This window comes from Crocodylus porosus, unplaced genomic scaffold, assembly GCF_001723895.1.
Source record: "Crocodylus porosus isolate Cpor-Errol unplaced genomic scaffold, CroPor_comp1, whole genome shotgun sequence".
In the NCBI taxonomy this organism is placed as follows: Eukaryota; Metazoa; Chordata; order Crocodylia; family Crocodylidae; genus Crocodylus; species Crocodylus porosus.
Genome location: NW_017728949.1, coordinates 45,284,165 through 45,307,705, shown reverse-complemented (window position 1 = coordinate 45,307,705; position 23,541 = coordinate 45,284,165). Strand labels below are relative to the sequence as shown.

General features: G+C 42.5%; 1 protein-coding gene across 2 annotated transcripts in view; it reads left to right on the top strand.

The window, feature by feature from the left end:
• Nucleotides 1-23,541, top strand: part of CERS6 (ceramide synthase 6) — a 219,689-nt gene that overhangs the window by 60,006 nt on the left and 136,142 nt on the right. For both annotated transcript variants that reach the window (XM_019554084.1, XM_019554085.1), the window contains exons 2-3: nt 18,016-18,121; nt 23,033-23,163. In XM_019554084.1, the coding sequence (XP_019409629.1) occupies nt 18,016-18,121; nt 23,033-23,163 (237 nt within the window). The remainder of the gene's footprint in view (nt 1-18,015; nt 18,122-23,032; nt 23,164-23,541) is intronic.

Sequence of the window (23,541 nt, the reverse complement as noted above, 5' to 3'; positions counted from 1 at the left end):
GGTGGGTGCACGTAGCAGTGCCCCCAGAGGTGAAAGGATGTTAGGGGGTGGTTTATGGGGGGTGTGGGTGGGTGCAGTGTCTGCAGGGTGTGGGGGGAGGAGAGTTTGTGGATATGGTGGGTGTGCATGGGAGCTCCTGCACATACCCCCCTGAGCCAGTCAGCACCTGCCCCCGCCCCACAGTGCACCCTGTTGTGCCTTCCTGCCAGTGCCAATGGCATGCAGCCCCAGTATGTCCCATGGCTGCTCTGCATCACCCGGCCGTGGCACATCCTGTCTCCCCCAGGTATGCAGCAGGGCTGGGGCAGCTCTTTCCAGCTGCTGCCACTCCTGCCTCCAGCCCCAAGGTACTGGCAGGAAGTCATGTGCAAAGCCCTGACCCTGAACACCCCCCACTTGCTCCAGACTTGCTTGTCCAGGCATGGGTGACTGGTGCCTCCTTGAGTCTGGGGGGTCAACCGTAGAAGTCAGTGGTAGGTATGGGGCTGTCAAGCACCTGCAGAAGCTGGAGGCAGCAGTGGAGACAGCCCTGTTGAGGGGCACGTGCCTCCCCCCACATGCCCTCCCTGCCAGTCACCTGTGCGTCTAGACTCAGCAGCAGCGGTGGCACTAGGCAGAAACTTGCTTGGCATGGGGGGAAAAGAAGCCCCTTCCCCTCGCTGCTGCTAGGTAATTCTTGGTAAAGCTGTCCAGGCTGCTCTGCAGCTCCGCTGCCATCACCACCACCTCTGGGCTGCACAGCATGGCAGCAGTTGACAGTGCAGAGCAGCCACAGGGGAGGCCAGTGTGATGTGGGCTCCAGGCAGCTGCACCAAGAACTGCCTGGCAGCAGCGATGGGGAGAGCCTGCTTTTCCCCCACGCCAAGCAACAATTGCTGCCACCGCTGCTGCTGGTGAGCCTAGACAGGCAAATCTGGAGCAGGTGTGGGCTGTGCTGGGTTGGGACTTTGCGTTCGGGATACTGCTGGTACCATAGGGTTGGGGCTAGCGGTGGTCCAAAAATGAGCCATTGCTGCCTGGGCTGCCTAAAAAGGCAGTCCAGCTACTGAGCCATGCCAGCCCTGCTGTATGCCCAGGATGGCGCCTTGGCCAGGCGGGACCAAGGGACCCACCACAGGCTGGACAAAGCCCCTCCACGCACCATATTTTGCGCACCCCTGTGTTAAGGGATGTCCTGCAGCTGTTAGGGGGGAGAGGTAGAAGGGATAGCTTTTTTGGCAGGCATGTCACAAATTAGACCCAAACCTTTGAAGTACCACTCTAATCACCTTCCTTACCTGATCTTCTGCTGTTTTATGCTTCCTGTCAAATCTCCCACTTTGTTGTCTGTCCTCTCCCTGATGTGCTCCATGCCACACACAGGCTGTCCATGGCACTTAAGATATGTGCTGCACGTTGGCCACCCTGTCCTATTGAATCTGGGGTGAAGTATTAGGGCAGCTCCTGTTTCTAGCAATGCAGTGGCTTGTACTATTCCTGGTGCACTGCATTTAATTAAATCATGCCAATTTTGCGTCATCATTTAAATAAGCAATTTTTATTTCTGTACAGCTTATAACATTTGAGTTCTTGATAATTTTGTACTGCAATTACAACTAATTATCACTTTGCATGTTGTCCTAGATGCATGGGGTGGCACAAGCAATCACATATGGAACAAGCCTCTGATGCCCCAATTTTTCAATTTTTGGTTGTGAATGCTAATTGCAGTGCATGATGCTATATTTTGCTTTTGGGTATGTTCTTGCATTCCTTCTTCTCAGGGAAAATTTCAGTAGCCTAAATGGAACCTTTTTTCCTGGAGGACAGAATGAAGACTAAGCTCTTAGCAAAAATAAATCCCCTAAATAAAAAGTGAGGATGAATATCATTTGAGACATGTGCTGTCTGTATTTTAAAAAAGCTTCACAAAAGCCCATGCCTGAGCATGGGTAAGCAGGGGTATTATTGGAGCTTTGGAAAATGCTTTCTCATCAACACTGCAAAGTTTTTTCCAGAAATGTATTGATTTGTTTGGCTTAACTTCATGATGAAAGTGTCTCAGGATAGAATTTGTGGTTAGAACCTTCATGAAAATTTTGGAAGTTTCTTGTTTGTTTTGGAATAAAACCTACACTTTAAAAAGTGTTTTATGAAACCGAATTGTTTTCTAATCAGTGGGAAACTTGTAGGAGAGACATTTTTCCCCAGCTCTCATAATTTCAGCCCCCCCCCCCGATAATTTCAACCAAGGGAAAAGGAGACTGCTTTTGTAAAACTAGCAATAAGATGCTTTGGGTCAAGTTCCCTATACCTTGGCTATGTAAAATCTACAGGGTATATTGAGGTCATGGACTGAGGTTTGCTTGGAGTGTTTCTAAAGGGGGGAAGGGGAGCTGCTGTTAGGCCTGTGTGCCAGCTTGTAGTGATATAAATATTGCAAAACCACTACAACCTTACCTTGTTTCATTCAGGGTTACAGTTTGTGCACCTGGAGCAGTTAAAGCATAACAGCTGAGTAGCAGCTCCCCTTCCTGCTTTGAAACCTCTCCAAGCAAACATTGACTCTTTCCCTGAGAATACAACACTGTGCTTAATTTGCACAAACTGACGTGGAATCATGGGTGAGAGAAGACCTTGCAGAAGTGTTGGCAGGATGGCGGATGCTGCTTTTTGAAGTGCTTATCTCTCATAAGATTTGGTACAGTCATCTGTTCCAAAGTAAAAGAAAATGTACTTTTAATGAGGTTTGGGGAAGTAGCATGTCTGAGGCCCCATCTACACATTGCACTTAAGGTATGATTAACTGGTTAATCATGGCTTAAGTAGTCACCCACCCACAGAGAAAGAGGAATAAGCTACAAAGTTATTCCACAAAATGTGTAATTTTGTAATTGCTTCCTATCATGCCATTAATTGAATATGAGGCCAGGGACCCCTGTGGCTCAAAGCCCTGTCAGTTGATTGGAGCTCTTAGCTGGGGGGCAGGGTATATGCACCCCTGAGCCTGGGAGCTCCCAGGTGACATGGCTCTGAGCCATGGGGGGGTTCCACGCGCCTCACAGCTGGGAGCCTAGGTCAGCTGATGGGCTCCCAGTCATGAAAATGCATGGTGTACCCTATGACTGGGAACCCCATCAGGTGACCTGGGCTCCCAGCCAGGGGAGCTTGAGCTTGCTTCTTGATAGTACAGGGGGAGTTGCAGTTGTGTGGATCATCCATTGGATCCCATTGCACCTTTATCTGCATGTGTAGAGGGGGCCTGAAAATGATAGTTTAGGGCAGTGACTTTCTACTAGGATGCTCAACCCTGGGGTGCCACCAGATCCTTGGAAAGGTGTGAAGAGATCAGCTAAGCAAATGTGTGGGATCAGGATATATAAACTTATTTAGTTTTGAAATTGGGTGTCACTCAATTGAAAGAAGTCGTGGAGGGGTGCTTCAAGTCCAAAAAGGTGGAGAACCACTGGTTTGGAGCTTAGAGAGAATTTTAAAAGCAGAGAAATCATCAATCATCATCCTTTCTGCTTGCAGGAGGAAGTGTTAGCATTTGGTTCTTGAGGTTCCTTCAGTGCTGTTCTGTGCTGCCTCTATTTGAGGGACAGGCTAAAGCAGTTCATCCTTGCAGTAGGGAAGTGAATAACTCCAGAGAAAATGGGTACCACAACTTTCAAATATTTAAAATTTAGTCAAAGTGTAAAATAAGATCTACAGTTTTAGGGCCATGTGTTAAGGTCAGTTTAGAACCTGAATAACAAAGCAGTGCCCGGGATAGACTGGTAGGTTGAAGATGGAATATACTATTTGCTGAGCTACTCCACTGCCATATCAGGATTTCAGTATCCATGGTAGCCTGCCATCCTTTGCCCTGTTTCTTCTGCAGCTCTTCCTCTCCATGGGAAAGTGTCTGAAACTCCAGTACCTCATTACAGTATTTTGTGGGCTTCTAGTTCCTTCTGCTGTACAGCAGGACAACACCAGAGTCTGCTGCAGGGGGTTACTTAGTTCTGCAACATTTCAAAGCACTCCTCAAAGCATGTGCATATAGATGCACCACTGCAATAAAATCATTCCTGAGGTAGAAAATGAACAGCCAATCATGTGTTGGGTATGCTGCATGTTGTACAACACTGAACTAGATCAGAACATCCCAGCCAGCCCTCAGTCCAGTGTTCTGTGTGGTGGGAACTATACGGTCTATAGACTGAGGATTCACTGTAGCTGCCTGGGGACACCTGGGAAAGACCTATCTTTACTGAAGGGAAGAATGAGAATTTCTTAGGGTGATGTGTTTTATTGGACCAACTATGTAGTTGGGATAAAGTTAGATGAGCTTTTGAATGCAAGATGTTATTCCTCAGGTTTCTGATCACAGGAAGCCACACACAGAATAGTGAAATGTCAAGGGGAGGGGCTGAGAGCGATTCTTGGGGGTAGCAGACACAACTGGCAGAGGAAAAGCTGATTACTGAGGGCTCAAGACCTAACAAAAGGGAGGAGAGTCAATTGCACTTTCCTTGAGTGGAAAGAATTCAGGAGTTGGATGAATTACTGTCATAATTATTGTCATCAGTGTTAAGTTCTTGGTGTCCAGCCAGCTTATGAATTTTTGTTCCCAAGTTTACTTTTTAAGGGTGTTAGGTAGATTTCCCTTGAGCATGAGAAGTGTGAGGTTAGAGAGGGTGTGGTTGTTCTGTGAGAAACGTGTTCCTAATGGTGTCTGTATGTCTCCATCCTTCATACCTTTCCTGAGAGTTCATTCTGGCATGTAGTTGTTGGTTAGTTTCACTCACATAGTGGCCACTCACAAGCACTTTATGCTTTGAACTGGGTATATCACATTTTGGGAAAGGCATGGACAGGAACCATGGATTCTTTTTTTTTTTGTGGGTGTTGATAGTGGCGGCAGTAGAAAGATGCTGACAGATTAAGCATTTTTTGCCAAGGAAACGTTGCATCCCACTTGATACCTGTTAGCCAGAGGACTATTTGCTGCTGATAGTGAGTTGGGCACCTTATTTTGAATGAAAACATCTGTCCTTGTAGTAACTGAATAGCAGCAGCTGAGCTTTCTCATTGTTCTGCTTCCTGTGAGTCCCATGCAGATTTTACTTTCCCTTTTCCTGGTAATGGGCACAAATGGTTCATACTATATTTCTTACTGTCACAGTGGGGTCCTGAAGGAGGGCTGTGATCTACCCAAGGCCCCCTTACTATGCCAAGTTGGCCCAAAAGGCACCCTCAATTCTTGCCCACCACATCTTTGATGGTAAAATATATAATTGGGAGGCTGCCTTTGCGTCATCTTGGACATTGTCTTGTTGTACTGTCTGACCCCGTGGGCTCCTGGACCCCTTGTGGGTCCCGTTCTGCAATGGGTGTTTCAGAGCACCCTAGCCTTATGGGCTGTGCGTGGCCCCAACCACCCCTTTACCACGCCCCAAGCCTTGCAGATGGAACTGACGTTGTTTGGTCTGGGCCTTGTTATAATGTGGCTCCCTTGGCTCTCTGAAGCCCCTGTCTCACTCTGCGCCTCACTGGCTCTTGGGCTTTCTGCAGCCCTGCAAAGTGCTGAGCCCTCTCTGGCACTGGTGCACCCCAGATGCTGCGCCCTCTCTCATGCTGGGGTCCCCATGCTGCCTTGGGTTCCCTATGAGGTCTTCTCCTTCCCCTAATAGCCTCACCCAAACCACCAGTCTCAAACAGCAAACAAAACACAAGCCCCTGGGCTATAACATAAATTCAAGCCGCCTGGCTATAGCATCATTCAAGCCCTACCAGGGAATGCTCAGTCCCTTAACAGTCTCAGAAGTGGCTCCAGCAGATAGGTCTCTCCCCTTTTACTTGCTCTAGAAGAGCTCCTTTCCCCTTGGCTGCTGGCAGGAACTGCTGTCCTGGCCTCAGCTCTGGGGTTTATATGTGAGCCAGGCCCTGCCCCTTCCGGTCAGCTGACTGCTGGCAGGTGTGGGTCACTAGCTCACTCTGGTTGCCCTGGTAACCAGCAGCTGGGGCTCCTCACACACTGCTAGGGCCCTTTCCCTAGCAGTTTCTACTCTTTAAAGGAGCAGGGCACCTAAGTGGTCTGTGACGTGTATAATGCATGCTACAATATACAACAGCTGGTTTTGGAAAGAATGTGTACAGGCAGTCCTTGGACTTAAGACAAAATTGGTTCCTGAAAACTGTGTCTAAAGTAGAAATGTTGTAACTCGGAATCAATTTCCTCATAAGAAACAATGTTATAAATGGGGGATTGGTTCTTGAATCAAGTTCCGATACCCTATTTTCATAAAAATACCCTAGAATGTTGTACTCGATCATTTCTAGATGAGTAATATAACTACATTAATGTATTTGTATTGTAAATAGCAATCGTATTGATTTGGAAGGACTTCTTTGAGGTGACTTTGCTGGACTTTTTTGAAAGGCTCTTGGCTGGAGTCTTCTCAGGAGTCTTGGGTGCAGGTTTTTCTGGAGTCTTGTCTGCTTTCTTAAAGCAAGTGTCCAAGGAAGTATTGGCAGATATTCTCCAGGGAGATGAGTGACGCAGCAAACTTATTTGCTGGCGTGGCATCAGATCAAGCATTGTAAAGTTGAAATGGACGTCATAAAGTTGAAACGGTATCAATTTATAAATGTTGTAAGTGTGAAACATTGTAACTTGAAACATTGTAAGTCAAGGACAGCCTGTATTGTGTGCAAGAAAGTATGGTAGAATGGTTCAAGCCGTAGATTTGTTAATTAATTGAGTAAAAATATCAGAAATGTATAGTGGCCTGATTTTTCTCTGACTTACACTAGTGTAAGCCAGGACTAGTCACTTAAGTCTAGTGACTGGGGTCCAGGGGTGATTTGATGGCCACCTATAAGTTTATCAGGGGTGACCACCAGGATCTGGGGGAACATTTGTTCACTAGAGTGCCCCAAGGGATGATGAGGTCGAACAGTTATAAACTAGTACAAGACCGTTTCAGGCTGGATGTAAGGAAGAATTTCTTTACTGTCTGAGCCTCCAAGGTCTGGAACAGCCTGCCATCGGAGATGGTTCAAGCACCTACATTGAGCACCTTCAGGAGCAAATTGGATGCTTATCTTGCTGGGATCCTATGACCCCGGCTGACTTCCTGCCCTTTGGGCGGGGGGGGGGCTGGACTTGATGATCTTCCGAGGTCCCTTCCAGCCCTAATGTCTATGAAATCTGTGAAAGTCAACAGATTAATCAAGTATGCTCTGCACGTGAGTCTAGTCTCAGTCTAGCGTTTTTTTGCACGTGTAGTCTATGTCTAAACCCATTGTAACATTAACTGAATGGGAGATCAGTGAATCTTGTTTCCAGGAAAAATAAGCAATAGCTATAGTAGTTTCTTTCAGGTACTAGAAAAATAATAATCTAGAGTGGACTTTCTTTGTATCACAGTAGAGGGGAAAACCACCTTGGCTGTAAACTGGCTAGAATAGATAGTTGGTCAACTAATATTGCCCTTTTTTTAAAAAAAAGCACCATGGTGTTTTCAAATTTCTTGAATATTTTCTTCATTTTTCAAACAATTTATGTGAATAACTTATTAATGGGATGTTCATTAGTCTAGCTTTACTAGCATGTGTTGTATCACTGTTCATTATTGGACAGACACAACTGCTGAATTTGCTGCTAAAATTTTTGGAACTTCTATTTGAGTTCAGTTATTTTGGAGAAGGGTAAGGTGACCAATCTAAGTCAATCTGTCTATATAACAATATTGTCATCTTATCGGGTAATATATTTACTTTAAATTATTGTCATTTAGAAGACGTGCTGTGAAGCACTTGGATACCTAATAATTTTGGGGAAATACTGTTTTTAGACTTAAATGGAAGATCCATGAGTGATGATCAGTTTTAGCTGCAGGATGTTAGAAAAAGGATGTTTGTGTTCCAGAAAATTCCATGGACAGTGTCTTTGCTGAACACCTACTGGCATATTTTGGCTTTTTACAGTAATAGATGAGTTATATGCATCACCAGGGTGACTAACAATGCTGAGCACTTGCTTTATATACAAATTTAGAGAGCTGCAGCTTAGATACCTTGAATGAATAAGCAGTGTAATCCATAGAACTGTATTTATTCTACTGTTTAAAGAGTAGATCCCCCTCTGGAAAATTTATTCATATAAGGTCTGAAGTGGAGGTTGAGCTGTAAGATATTATCTTAATTTTTATGGCTGTTTATTTGACAATAAAACATTTCTCTGCTAAATGTTACGTTTTTTAAGTGAAGTTTTATAGGGCTCTTGTATTGGCAGTGGGAAAACAGGAGTTCCATAAAAAGTCAGATTCATCTTATATGACAATCCTAAACCCCATCAGTAGATGAGTTTGTGGCTTAATACACTCCAGAAAATCAGAACAGAAGAATCAAGAGGGTTCCTTCCCCCTTCCTCTCTTATTTGATGAGATGTTCTAAAATGATTTGTTAAATGCAGATTTTACCAGTGCTAATGAACATTGGTCTCAGAGGATTATGAAGGTCACTACCAATGTTTCCAAGTAATGCTGGGATTTGAATGATGTAATTTTGTTAGAGATCAGGGGCACTAAGCTAAAAAGGGTTATAGTAATTAATAAGGATCAGTTACCCACTATAAGTAAATAGGAGAGAATCGCATCAATGAAACAACTGAATGCTTACAGTGTGACATGAATATTTTTATTATTAAAAAACACCATAGTTCTTTGTTCAGTCACATTAGATTAGATTCTTTCTTGTATTAGACGGGTCAGGGAAGCTTTTACACTAGCAGAATGTCTGGTCCATTCATAATCTGCAGAATAACTTCCTAGGGAAATCTCTTCAATTTACCAGGAGTGTTGAATGGAGGGTGGGGGTGTTAATCATGGTGTCATTAATTGTAATCATACAAGTGTGGAAAAGCTGCTTTCAGGGTATAAATGTGGCTAAGAGTTCTGTTGTATTAAGGATTCACTCTCTCTATGACTGTCCAGCTGCTGGGTATCTTCAGGAAGGGTATTTTTGTCTCTCCTTATTCAAGCACCGTGGCTGTTTTTCTAATCTGCTTGGGGACTGAATTGTTAGAAAGATGATACTTAACTCCTTCTAGAGCAGCAACAAGAAAAGTAGTTTAAGGAGGAAAAGCAGTTGCTGTCTTCCCTTCCCTCCTACTTCCTTGGCCCCCACCAAAACAGAAACTTAATTAATCTAGTTCAACTTTTTAAAAGGCAGGAAAGATATTTTATAATGTGCACGGATTAGTAAAAGTGATGTGAATCATGTGATTTAATTTATCTTTTTTCTTCTACTGAAATGTTCCTCAGGTTTACAGTCTAGCAAAGGACTTTGTTTAGCTGCAGCTTTCTGAGCCTGTTTTACAGAAGAACTCAGTTCTGAGCATACAGTCCATATGAAGAAGGCTATTTCTTTTAAAGCACAGAAAGGACAGATCCAGCCCGTGGTGCTGTGCTTCAGCTTGCGGGGTCACGTCCACTCCCCTGTTGCCAACTTTCCTGAGCTCTGCATGCTAGATCGAGTGCCTGATGCCAGTTGAAGGGTCAGGTGGAGGGGAACACCAGGCCTCAGGGCTCAGTCCCGGTGTGGGAGCTCAGGAGAGGGCAGCGCTGGACCCCAGGGGCCCAGTCCTGGCACACAGACCAACCCCATGGTCTGCAGAGCCAAAAAATTGAGTTCCACTGTTCTAAAGTATGTGACATATTCAGTGCTACTCAGTATACCTTGCATTTCCTGCAGTCTGTGAAGCTTTCTTGGTGCTTTGCTTACTAATTTAAAATGTATAACATGAGCAGAAGTGCAAACTGGTTCCCTGCAGGTGTTGTACAATGCTTTTTAAATCAAGTGCACAGTATTTTTGGAATGCAGAGGTTGAGCGCTTCCTATACGGACACCTCACAGTGAGCCAAAGGCAGTATGTACTGATTCTAGGTAGTGCTATCTGGAAATAAAAAATAGTTTGGTTACCTACTGCCAGTGAGTCAAGCTTTAATTTTTTTAAGGTAATTAGGCTAAGCACAGGCAGTCAAAAAGTCTGAGGCAGAATGCATTCAGTCTCTGCAGGTTAGTCTAAACTGCAGAAATTAAATTGGGAAGCAAGTGAATAGATGTTCACTTTTTGATTCAGGAAATGCAGCCACATGCCTGCTATGGCTCAGGCCAGAAGCCATGGGGTGCTAGAGAAGGCCTCTCAGCCTGCCAGCCACTCCAAGACTTTTCCCCACTCCCTGCTCTAGTGGAAGGGGCATGGCCAGACCCCAGACCTGAACTAGCCTGCTAGGGGGTGGGAGTTTAAATCCTTTCCCTGACCCACAGAAGACTCTAGTCCTCTTCTTACGTGTACTGAACTTCTGTTTTGTTACAGGTTTAAACCATTTTCTGATCATTTAAGCCAGTTTGTGTAACTTCTGTCCCTAGCCTTAGAGTCTATGCTCTACACTAGTTTTAAAGGGTTGTTTCTGTCCCATTGAGATCCACGGAAGATGAGGCAAGTGGCACATAATTGGCTGAATTCTTCTTGCATTGAATTCAGTGCAATTTCATGGAAGTTAACTGAATGGATAATATGGCCCAGAGTTGCATTGTCCCATTTGATTAAAAGGAAAGCAAGTGGTTGAACTACCTTCTACCACTGTTACTAGGTTGTATAGTCCTTGTTTCTGTGAAGTGTTGCTCAGATGAGATTATTTCATGGAGTAAAATGAAATGGACTGTTAGTTTTAAAAAAAAGGTAGAATCTGGCCTTTGAGCAGTGATGTAGCAGAACACACAATTTATCAAAAGACTGGCATTTTGTACAAGTAAACTAAGCAAAATTCTGAAGTTTGAATGTTTGAACTGTGATGTTTTGTTTAGGAATCCAGTATAAGCTTTATTACAAAGCACATAGCCAGTAACATTCAGATCACTGATAAAGCTTTTCTAAAAGGCAGCTGACAGCACAAATTTAGGAACTCACTGATTTAAAGCCTTACATTTTAACCTTGAAAAACAGACAAAATTCTGCTATGGAGGCAAAAGGAAGATGAATACCATTTGAATTCTATTTTCTTAATAAAAATACTATGCAGTAAGAAGCTCTTAAGCTTACAAGTTGCTCATAAAAACATGTTTGGATGGCTTCTTGGGAATGGTGGACAAAATGCTTTGGTTAAGCTTGCATTATTTTCTTCACTTTTTTTTAAATTTCTTTTCATGTGCAAGCTTTGCTTCCTAACTACTAATCAGTAAATCATCATGATATTTTACAAGTGTGTGTTCAAAAGCAGGAGAAAAGAAACTATACCAGGAAAGAGAACATCATGAAGTTTCAGGGTGTAATAGTCACTTTTCCTTTTGCAAGCTTTCTTAACAGCCAAACATGAAACTACTATACCTCCTGAGCAATTTAAACATCAGTGGCATAGGAGGCTAGACTCCCTATTACTCCTTGCTGCCTTTGCAGAAAAGCTTTTAGGATTTATAGGGATAAAACTAATAGGCTCTACAGAAATTACTTATGCACTAGGAAAATAGGTGTTTGTCAGCTTTCATAACAATAAGGTGCCGTACTTATTTTTCTAATTACCCATTCCTTTTGTGACCGTGGAAAGTACAGCAGTCAGCACTATTTTTTTTATTTGCTCCCTTTTTAAAGAAAAAAAATACATTTTTATTATCTAGAGCATAGTATTCTGGAACTGAACATTAGAGCTCTCCTTCCTTTTAATTATACATTAATGCTATATTTGCCTTTTGTGTGTTATCTCTTGGTGTACTTGTTATCAAGATTGTCATTTTAAGATTGTACTTCCAAACTGGTTTACTTAGATATAAATGAAGATTGTCAGCAGGAAGCATGCTTGAGTTGCACCTTGTAAAGCTTTACTCACCAGGGCTATTTTTGCCTGCTTTTGACTTCTAAAAACTGATGACTTTACTGGTTTTTATCTTTTCTTTGTAGTGCAGTTTCTTGCTTTGCTTTACTATACATCTATATCATATTTTTTTGCTCCTCAAAAAGGAGTAAATGGTCAAAAGGCACATCTGACAGTCGTAATCAACAAAGTCAGTTTTACTGAGGGGAAAACTAATTTTACAAATGCCTTAAAGTCCTTTTTGACATGATTTTATTTTCATTTTTATTTATTGAGTTTAATGTCTCTGGATGCTGCCATAAGCAATTAAGGCAGAGACTGTGTTCCTTTTTGTGAACCTGACAAGGTGGTGAAAAAGTTCTCTCATTTCTTTTTATTTTGATTCCACCCACAGGCCTCCTCTATCTTGTCTCTATTTATAAATGTTGTCTTTGCTCAAAGGACTTTGTAAAATTAGCTTGAATACTGATTGACATTCCTTTGCTCTCCTTGTTAAGCTCATCCCTTGTCTAGTTTTCAGCCTTCTCTTAGGGAAATCAAATGAATTTCATCCATTTTAAAGGTTTTTTTTCCTTTTAGTACTTGAATTCAGATATCAAGATTCTCAGCTTCTCTGCTGTGTAGCATCTTGGCAAAATTATCATATGTCTACAATAGCATAAAAACATATGTTAAAAATGAATTTCTGAAATAAAAATCTGCATGTATCTTGTTAGATTATTAACTGCTTTTAGTTGATCTGATAACAGTGGGAGCCATCACTGCTTTTAATCCATCTGTGTCAGGCTAGAGAATGCAAATTCTCTCTTTAACTCCCCCCTCTGCTTTGTCAATACCCCTTTTCACCTTTTTGTATTACTGCTTTGACCATGGGCACTGTGGGATTCTGTAACTTAAAACCGGTGAGAAATTGAGGGTAATCCAGAATGAGTTTGCACTTCTGTTAGAATGAAAGTCTCAATGGAAGCCCATTAAGCCAGTATTCTGGATGCCATATTGGCTGTCTATTGGTCTCAAACTATAAAGCTCTAAATGATCAAATATCTGACCATCTAAATGCATGTCTAGACTAGAAGATTTTTGTTCTGCAAGTCCTGCAAAACATATTATGCATCTTGCATTCCTGCACACACACACACCCTGCTCATACTAGGAAAAAATTGGATGTATGGCCTGGGAAGCTTCCCCAGCAGAGCAGCATGAAAGCTGCAGTAGAGAGAAGGGTCTGGCATCTAAGCACTATTGTCTGACTCTCCTTGAAGCAGGAAGCCTGTCCATGTACATACTCCATCACTGTTTCTATTGTTGAAGCTGCTGCATGGTGTAAGTTGCACCCAAAGTTTGCCGTTTAGGCTAAGTACAGATAGTCAAAAAAGCCTGAGGGTGAATCAGTTCAATCTTCACAGGTTAGTTTAAGCTGCATAGATTGAATCAATAAACAAGTGAACAGACATTCACTTTTGATTCCATAAAAGCAGCCACATGCTTGCAGTGGCCCAGGCCAAATGCTGGGGAGCGCTAGAACAGCTGGAGCCAAGGCTAGCCTACCCACCCTGTGAGGTGGGGTTTGTGGGGAGGTTGCAAGACTGTGTGTTAACATGAATCTGGAGGGGTTCTGGGATAGAAGTTTAATAAATATATTTAACCTAAGTTAGCTAAATCTGATACTACATCCATCCAGGTTTATCTTAAACTGGTTTCAGCCATTTTGAAAGCAGTTTATGTGCACTGAACGTTGGATGTTACAGATTTGAACCAGTTTCCAATTGCTTATACTGGTTTACATGTAATTTCTGTCCCTAGCCTTAAGGAACACACCTAGTCCAAGAGTTAGTGAGAAACTAGTTAGGGAACTTCCGGAGGGACTGGATGTATTCAAGTCAGCTGCTCCGGACAATCTCCACCCTAGAGTACTAAGGGAATTAGCTGAGGTCATTGCAGGACCCCTGGCACGGCTTTACAAGCACTCATGGTGCTCTGGTGTGGTGCCAGAGGACTGGAAGAGGGCCGACGTGGTTCCCATCTTCAAAAAGGGGAAGGAGGAGGACCCGGGAAACTATAGGTCAGTTAGTCTTACCTCAGTCCTGGGCAAGCTTTTTGAGAAAATTATTCTGGTGCATGTCCACGAGGGGCTAGCAGGGGAGATCATGCTTAGGGGCAACCAACACGGGTTCATTAATGACAGGTCCTGTCAGACCAACCTGGTGGCCTTCCATGATCAGATGACCAAATCCTTAGATGCAGGGGTAGTAGTGGACATAGTCTTCCTGGACTTTCGGAAGGCCTTCAACACTGTCTCTCACCCTGTTCTCATTAAGAAACTTGGGGACTGTGGTGTCGACACCCATGCAGTCAATTGGGTGGCCAACTGGCTGGAGGGCCACACCCAGAGAGTGGTGTTGGATGGGTCATTTTCGACCTGGAGGGATGTGGGCAGGAGATCCCCCAGGGCTCGGTCCTCGGGCCCGCACTGTTCAACATCTTCATCAGTGACTTGGACGAGGGGGTAAAAAGCACCCTGTTCAAATTTGCTGATTGATGCTAAGATGTGGGGGGATGTGGGCATGCTAGAAGGGAGGAATAGGCTCCAATTGGACCTAGATAGGTTACAAGGGTGGGTGGATGAGAATAGGATGGGATTCAACACTGACAAGTGCAAAGTGATGCACCTGGGGAGGAACAACGAGCACCATACCTACAGGTTGTGGAATTCCGTTCTCTTCAGTACAGAGGCAGAAAAGGATCTTGGAGTCATCATTGACTCCAAGATGAACATGGGCCGGCAGTGTGGGGATGCAGTCAGGAAGGCCAACCGTACTTTATGCATCCACAGATGCATCTCAAGCAGGTCCAAGGAGGTGATCCTCCCCATCTATGCGGCACTAGTCAGGCCACAGCTGGAGTACTGTGTCCAGTTCTGGGCGCCGCACTTCAAGAGGGATGTCGACAGCATGGAGAGGGTCCAGAGGAGGGCCACTCGCATGATCAGGGGGCAACAGGGCAGGCCCTATGAGGAGAGGCTACGGGACCTGAACCTGATCATCCTCCAAAACAGAAGTCTGAGGGGAGGGATGTAGTGGCCTGTTACAAACTAGTCAGGGGGGACCAGCAGGCACTGGGGAAGTCCCTGTTTCCGCGAGCACTGGTATCATCGGTTTTCTTTTCAGTCTGCAAATAGTTACCAAAAATTATCTTGGGCTTTTGTATTTGCTTTCAGATGCAGATGTTGCAGCATACATTATGAATTTTTTTCTGAAAGAACTGTTCATTAAACACAGTGAAAGTGTAAATATAAATCACATAATTTAGATGCAGATTCCTTTTGTTTTTTTAAATTTCATGTTTTGTGTTGTTTTCTTTTTTTAAAGAATGGATGTGCTGGAAGCTTGTGAACCGGTTAGGTTAAACTACAGTCTGAACCCAATCAGTTTTCTTTAGCAAACACCATTGTTACCACAATAATATTGCTTAAGATTTATTTTTCATCAACTATGCTATTTCGAGGAAGCAATGATTTTTTGCACAAAACAGACTTGGTGCGGTACTTAAATTATGACAGTATTTCACATTTCCTCTTGAGCCTGCAGTTCTAATCGAGAGATTTAAACATGAGGTAGTTGCTTATCTAATGGACGTTTTTTAGTTTTTTGAAATTATGAAAAGTTTTCCTAAGGAAACCAAGACTCAGTACATTCAGATATAAATCAGTGGGAAGCTTGAGGAACTCAGAGCTTTTAATAGGAAGCTCTTACCTTTTATTATTTGTATTGCCTAGGAGCCTTAGTCATGGTCCGGGGTCTCTTTACATTAGGCACTGGAAGTATATAGAACAAAAAGATTGTCCCAGCCTTAAAAAGGTTTATAATCTTAAGTAAAAGCTGACAACCCTAAATAAGGTTTTATAATATAATGTTAGTGATTTAAAACTCTTCTATTTAAGCAGTGTCCTAAAATTCAGCCAAATAGGTTTTTGCTGAAAATATTAACTTGTGTAGGTTTTTTGTCATACCTAAAATAGATTGTGTATGCTACCCTAGGGCGAAATCCAATCTTTAAACTCAAAGAGGAAAATATTCAGTAATATGAAGCTCAATGCAAAACTTATCCTAAAAATATCTGTAATGTCAGTGTTTCCAAACATATGACCCATTGACTTGAAATTTATCCCATATGATGACTTAAAGCATTTGTGGTTCCTCTATGGGCATGTCTAATATGATTTCCACATGCACAAGCTAAAATATAATCACTGTACAAGGATGAACTACAGTAACAGAATTCCATTAATATGAACAAGGTGGATAGAAATCAACAATTTTTAAAAAAATAAAATCAGAATTGTTTTAATTCAATTGTAATTTTTATTTTTAAGATGCTTTAAAAAAAAACCCTATATAAAGGTAATTTTAATTTGAGATATGTTAAAACTCAAAGATACCATCATGGAATAGGGATTATAACTTCTAATTATATACTATTTGAGGCAATATATTCACACAACTTTTTTAGAAAGGTTTTATAAATAAGTCACAACAGGTCTTGTACTATGTTAGGGGCCTAATCTTATGGGGTTCCCAGATGTTCCTCTATAGATTAGTAAAGATTAAAGAAAACCACTCAACACAATGGGACTTGGTGCTCAGTCTAGAAGATCCATTAAGCATCTCTGTGAAGCTTAGTTTCAGTTCTTAAACTGGATTTGTGTCTTCAGAGATAACATCTTTGTTAGCAGCAATATACGGAGATGGGTTATCAGGTCTGTTCTCTCTCATCCATTAGCCCTATGGTCTCTCTGCAAGTTACATGTACACAGAGTCAAGCACTTACCTCTCTAAAATTGCAAAGTTTCAAAAAGTTAAATGAATAAAGCATTGCTGGGGGAGGAAGAGATCTGGGCAAGGAGGAGGAGTCTAGAAATAAATGCAAGGAGGGAGGGGAAGTAGAAAAAAGAGAAACATTTTGAGCAGAATTTTGTTGAAATTGCAAAATATTTCCGAAACAACCACTTCGCAGCAGCTTACCTGAAGAAAGCAAGAGGAACCAAACTAACTCCTACAAGACATGCAGTGAAATTCAGTAGTAGACTGTTTTGAGCAATATATTGAGAACTGACCTAATCTGATGACAATTTGTGAACAAAATTGTGACAGAATAGATGGAATTGTCATGGCCAAAGTTCTCAACATTAGACTAAAGAGAAATATAGAACGTGTTCTGGCTATCCTGAAACCTATTTCCATAGCCTTGAACAAAGGTTATATCAAACAACAAGAATGCACTTTTTGTAGAAAACCATGATTAAATTGAGACTTCCTGACGAGTGATTTAAATCCATGATTTAAATAGATTTGATTTAAATCAAATCCACCCTGAATTTGAATACATTATCTTCAAGTATATGCAGAGCCATTCTTCCCTAGATGGAGATCTATACAAGTAATCTGTAAATGTATTATGTAAATTGGGTTCTACATAAAATAAAGTAGTTTTAAATGAAACAATTATTGACTGATGTGGTTGAACTGTGCTTGCTTGCTTGATCCTGTGCACCAGTAGAGAATTTTTTAGGGAATACTTTTTCTTTCAAAAATCTCAAGGAAATTACCCCAAACCATTTCAATTAGCTCGGATCTCTTATTCTTACATTACTTAGCTATTTACTGATTTAGGTTGACGAAGCAACTCTGAAACTTCTAGACTTTAAAGGCTTTCTTTGAAGTTTTGTTACACAGATACAGTTCTCTTTTGATAGCTGATCTAGAATCTGGTTTATTAAAAAGGCAATATTTAGAGAAGAGCATTGTCTTGCTTTTCTGTTGCACATAGTCATCTCATTACAGAACTCAGCCTTGTACATTTTCATGTTTTGAACAGCTTTCTATTTCATATGGTCCACAGTTTCCCTCTTCCTTCCAAACCTTTCTAAAAAGGCCCCTTATGTTGTATTGTTTCCTTCATTGTACAGTGTTGATGTCTTCACTAGCGTATAGAGTATTTCAGCTGTTGATGTGTTACCAATTATCTGATTGACCCCATAAAATCTTCAGGGCAAAGCATCATGACATTTTTATAACTTTTTGCCCATTTACAACATGTCATTGATAAATAACTCAAGGATCTCACTTGATTTGTTTTCTTATTCTCCCGTGCATTTATTTATTTATTTATTTTGCAGGTTCATAGCAAAACCATGTGCCTTAGCTCTTAAAGTACAGGCCAATGGACCACAAAAAGCTCAACCTAATGCTATTCTGGAAAAAGTCTTCACTGCAATTACAAAGGTACTGTATTTACTAAAAAAAAAATTAGGAAATGTGATATGGTACTAAACTGGTTTGTATGAAGAAATTTTAAGCAAAAAGCTGTTAATGCAATGTTAATTTTTCATAATTGAAATCAGAAAATGCAAATATGAATGTTTCAATAATCACACTTGGCCATCACCAGAGCCCTTTCCATATGCAGGATTGGACCTGGATTGCTGACACATTTACACCAGTGTAACTCTAAGTTGTAATTGCCCCGCTTCCTTATCATGGCTAGTCATATCTGTGTTCCAGGTTTCCAGCTAGTTTATTTTGTGGGGCAGCCTCGGCCTCACAGTAAACAAAACAAGCAAATGTGAAAACCACAAACAAAACCCAAACTTGTAATCTCTCTTCAGACCCTGAGAGCAGCAACCCAGGCTCTGTGCTTCTCCCTTAGCACTCCAGCCTTCTCCCACATACTCTCCTTCTGGAGCTCTTATAACCCTCTTTGTGGCCCCATCCTCATTTATTATTCATCAGCTACATTTGGCTCCCAGCTTTCCAGCCAGGCAGCCTATTAACTGCTGCCTCCCTGCAGCTGGAGTATCAGCCCTTTGAAGGCTGCATCTCCTTATAGTAATTTTATATCACTTTTTTCATATTGATGTAAATTAAACTGCTGTCTAGAGTGGACCACACGTGCTGTTATTCCAGGGTAGCTGCTTGTAGTAGCCCCTATTACATAACCTTGCCACTGTGTGGTAGGAGAACAGGTAGTCTGTTTGCATTTGAACAAATAACTAATCTGGGATTTAAGTGGGCAGTTTCAGTTAGAAAAATGTGTGTGTTAGTGTAACTTGCACTGGTGAAGTTCTGTCTGTCTTGCTTTTCCAGATTCCAGTAAGTTATACCAGTAGGGGTTTGTCATATGTGTGATACAACTGCTGATCTGTCAAGTGCTGGAAAAGGCATAATGCAAAATGCTCTATAAGTGTCAGTTAGGTTAACTTTTTTGTCCTTTTAATTTCTTGGGGAGTAGGGGGTGGGAGAGTTTTGGGGAAAATGGGAAAAATTATCAGTAATACAAAATTCCACTTTAGATTTTGAAGTTCAAACCTCTCTCAAATTAAGCTGTTAGTTAGAAAAAAATTCACCTGTTTAACATTGTGAGGGCTATCCTTTGAAATAGAAAAATAATATTTAATAATTAAATTGGAATTTTCAGAATTATGTTGTATTCAGAAAAAAAGCCTCCCCCAAATCATTTTCTTCCTTTGTCCCTCTGTTTCCTTGCCCTCAGAGGCAGTCATGGGAGTAGATTGGGAGAGGATCCATTTGTGAATTTTTGATCTTAAATCTCTGCTGGTTGCCCCAGCAGCAACTCCTAGCTCTGTCTAAGCCTATGTCAGAGAACAGAGGGATGTGCTAGTCTGGAGCTGAATACAGTGCAGCCGATAAGCTAGCCTGCAGATTATAGCCATAGCACTCTCAAAGCACTGGTACATGCGACAAAATTGCCCTTTTTAGCACTTTAATTGCATTATACTTTACACCTGTGGTGGCATATTGCACTTTAATTTCATCACACTGTACACATACAGCAGCATATTACAAATTAAATGCATTAAATCCCAATGCATTTTAGTTTGCCACATAACAAATAACCAGGTTATGTGATCAGAAACCAGTTTAAACCTGTAACTGAACAGAAATTCAGTGCACATAAACTACTTTCAAAATGGCCAGAACTGGATTAAATTAAACCTGGTTGAATGTAGTACCAGAATTAACTGATTGAGGTCAAACCAGTTTAGGGTTCTTCTGTCCCAGACCCCATCCTGGTTTAAGCTAACTTGGTCCCCCAGTATCCCAGGATGCTTTGCAGCCCTGGGCTGGGTTGGCCTGGGCTGTTTGCTCCAGTGGAGCAGGGTTGGCCCCACTCCTCTCCTCCCTAGCTGGAGCACTATTACTGCTCTGACTGGCTGAGAGGAGGGTGGGGGTGGGAAACCCTGTGCCAGAGTGCCTTCCACTGCTCCAGCTGCAGAAGCAGGGGGTGTGGCCAGATGCCAGTAGCCTGAGGGGAAGCATGGGGGGTTTAATCTTCTCTCCCTCCTGCCTGGCTTTCTCCTCCACTTGCTGCTTGAGCAGCGAGAGCAGGGGCATCACAGGGAAGCAGGGCTGGTGGGGACCTCCAGAGGTCCCCTAGTCCGGCTCTTGCCTGAATCCTGGCCAGACCCTCTGGGGCCCTGACCCCATGGCCTGGCCTGGCCCCTCTATGCCCACCCTCAGCAGTGGTTATGGGCTGGCTCAGGTCAGCCCCAGCCCCAGCAAGGTGGACAGATGGCAGGGCTGGGCCAGGCCATGGGAGTAGGGCTCTTCCCATCCAGCTGCAGCTCTGACTGGGGCTGCAGGAGCTGTGAAGTTGTCCTGGGCTGGCCTGGCCCACAGCCTCAGATCCAGCCCTGGGCGAGGCAAGCAGATGACAGGGCCATGTGGGCCATGCCATGGGGGCAGGGACCTTCCCAGCAAGCTGAGGCTCAGTCTCAGGCCATGAGACCTGTGCACCTGGATTGCTTCTGGCTTCTGGGCCCAGGCCAGGTTGGGCTGTTACAGAGCTGCTGTGGTGGGCAGGGCTCTCCCCTTCCTCCACTGCGAGGCTGGGGGGAGCCTCTGTGTGGTGCTGCCTTAGAGCTCAGGGCTGGAGAGACACAGCCCTGGGCCCCAACGTGGTCCCTGCAGCCCCACTTTTTTGTGATTTTTTTCCCCCCCCCCACCACCACCTTCATCTCAGGCCTGGGGCCAGATTCTGGGCATGCCCCTGCTCTTGCTGCTCAACATATTGGTGTCAGCCAGGGACTGGGATCTGGCCATGCCCCCCCTTCTCCCACCCTCCAAAAGCCTGGCAAGGGCTGCTTCCCCTTCCCCATCCAGGCACACCCTGGCTGGGGTCCCTGCAGCCAGGGTAGGGGTTTAAACCCCTCCCCAATCATACTCAGCATGCTAGGGCCTGACCACACCCCACCCTCAGCTCAGCTTCCCTCTAGCCTTCCAACCACTGCAGAAGGAAAGGAAGGCCTCTCTCGAGTGCCCCAGCTTCTAACCTGAGCCACTGCAGGCATGTAGCTGCATTTCCAGAATCAAAAGTGAGTGTCTGTCTGTTCACTTGCTTGTCAATTCAATCTACACAGGTTAGGCTAACCTGCAAAGATTGAATTAATTCAGGCTTGGGCTTTTTAAATGTCTACTTAGCCATAGAGTACAACATTGGGATTTAATGCAGACTGTTTTGTCAAGATTAAAGATACAGGCTGGGAAAGATGAAACATGCCTGGAGAGTTATCAGTCTTTCGCCTGGGATAGCTTATATCCTATCTTTCTAGAAAGCTTTGCTCCCAGGATTGCGATTGCATTTGATGCCTTTTGTCATGGTACTTAAAGAATGGTGACCAGATGAACCTCCCTCTTTGAAAGGTGCAGTACATCTCTCTCCTAGGTGCAGGTGGAAAGGGAATGGGAAGGTGCATCAGAATAATAGATTTGAAGTTGGTGTAGAAAATAGCAAGTTTTTCTGTGTTCAGATTCGGGCAAATTCCTTCCAAGTCATGTTGGGTTGTGCCTACAGCTAGCAGAGTGAGAGAATCTCTTAGATTGGGAATGAAGGTAGCAAGATTCTGGCTGAGCTATTTCTGAATAGTTCTATGTTTTCCTTTTGAGGCTCATTGAAACCTTGAGTGATGAACTGGCTTCATGCCATTCTTGCAAAATGGCTAGGGCTGGTTCTTGGATTCCAGCCCAGCAACCAGCAGGTAGGCCTGTTTCACAAGTCAGACAAAAGGAAAAAGTTGGCCAATTTTGCTGGTGGCAATTTGGAAAAGATACTGCAGTCACACCCAGGCAAACTCCCACTTGCTGTAGTAAATGCTGTGTTGGTGCAAGGTTTGACAAGATTTTGAGTTGCTGCTTTTTTTTTCTTTAACTCCACTGTACAAAAATTCCACTGTAAAAAAAACAAACAAAAAACCCCACAACTTGTAGAATAGATTAAAATAAGTTCAAGGTTGAATCTCTCTAAGAAGAAATTAAAATTGAAATATTTATCAAGATAGATAATGATTTTAATTTTTATTCCTCTCTCTTTTTTTTTTTTTCCTCCTCCTTTGTCCCCATCCCTGTAGGGCCCAGATACTAAGTTTGAGTCTGGAGGGAATTTTATTTCATATTTATTCATTTGTGGAATATTAAGGGAACTTTAAAACCATCTAAACTATAGCAGCTCTTGCATTCATTTACCATGTCAAATTGGTTTACAGTAGCTGTAATATGCAGAATACATCCACTCCAGTGTAATCATGAAGCCATGTTTGCTGCTCTTGAGTATAACTACATATAGTTAATTTTACTTAATGTTTCTCTCTGTTACCATGGTGACTTCCTTTTTAAAGCCATCACATTTTTTTAATAACCTGTTTTTAATATTATTCTTTAGGGAAATGAGTTGTATCCCTTACATTCAAATTACCTCTGCCCTATTAACACTTACAGTAATGGCATGTGCATAGATAGAAGAGGCAAAGCTGCTGTTAGGTTTTGCAGGCCCTTTTACTGAAGGAGTGCATATCACTTAAGCAGAGAATGCTTGACAAAGTTGTATGAAAAGTTACAATTACAACCTTCTGAACCTGTACTTATTTTTATAGTAATGTATTTAAATATATGGTTAACTTGCCAAAAAAGAAAAAATATCTTCATACAAACTCATTGCTAGTTGCTCATATCATTGTCTCATTGCTATCATATCTCTTAGTCCCAGAAGCTGCATATAATAGGTTAGTTCCTTTTAAGCTTAGACTTGGGATCTTTCTAAGTTTCAAATGGTGGTATTATATCTGTTGTGAAGATGTAACTGTAGATTAATTTTGTTTATAATAACTTTCTGTTCTGTAGCATCCAGATGAGAAGAGACTGGAAGGCCTCTCCAAGCAACTGGACTGGGATGTACGTAGTATTCAGCGTTGGTTTCGACAACGGCGCAACCAGGAAAAGCCCAGTACTCTTACGAAGTTCTGTGAGAGCATGTAAGGAGATATGTTCTTTTCTTGCATGTTTTAGTATGCACTTCCATGGCTCTCCTTCCTTTTGATGGGGTCTCTTAATTTTAATGGCTCTCAACACATTTGGAAAAAAAATCTCCTTGACCTAGGTAGTGACTTGAAGAGTGTGCAGGTGCTGATAGGCTGATAGGTTAGAAGGCTTTGAAACAATGTATATAAATTAAAATGATGCAAATATAGAGACTTGGGCATAGAAAGAAAAGCAAAGACTCTCATGATTTAAAATTAAGGGCTTGCCATCTGATTCTTAGGAAAAAAATCATTTGGAAAAAGAAAATAACCAAGAGAGATGCATCTTTGTATCCTGGCCTTCGAATAGTACTATTTTGACAGATGCTTAAG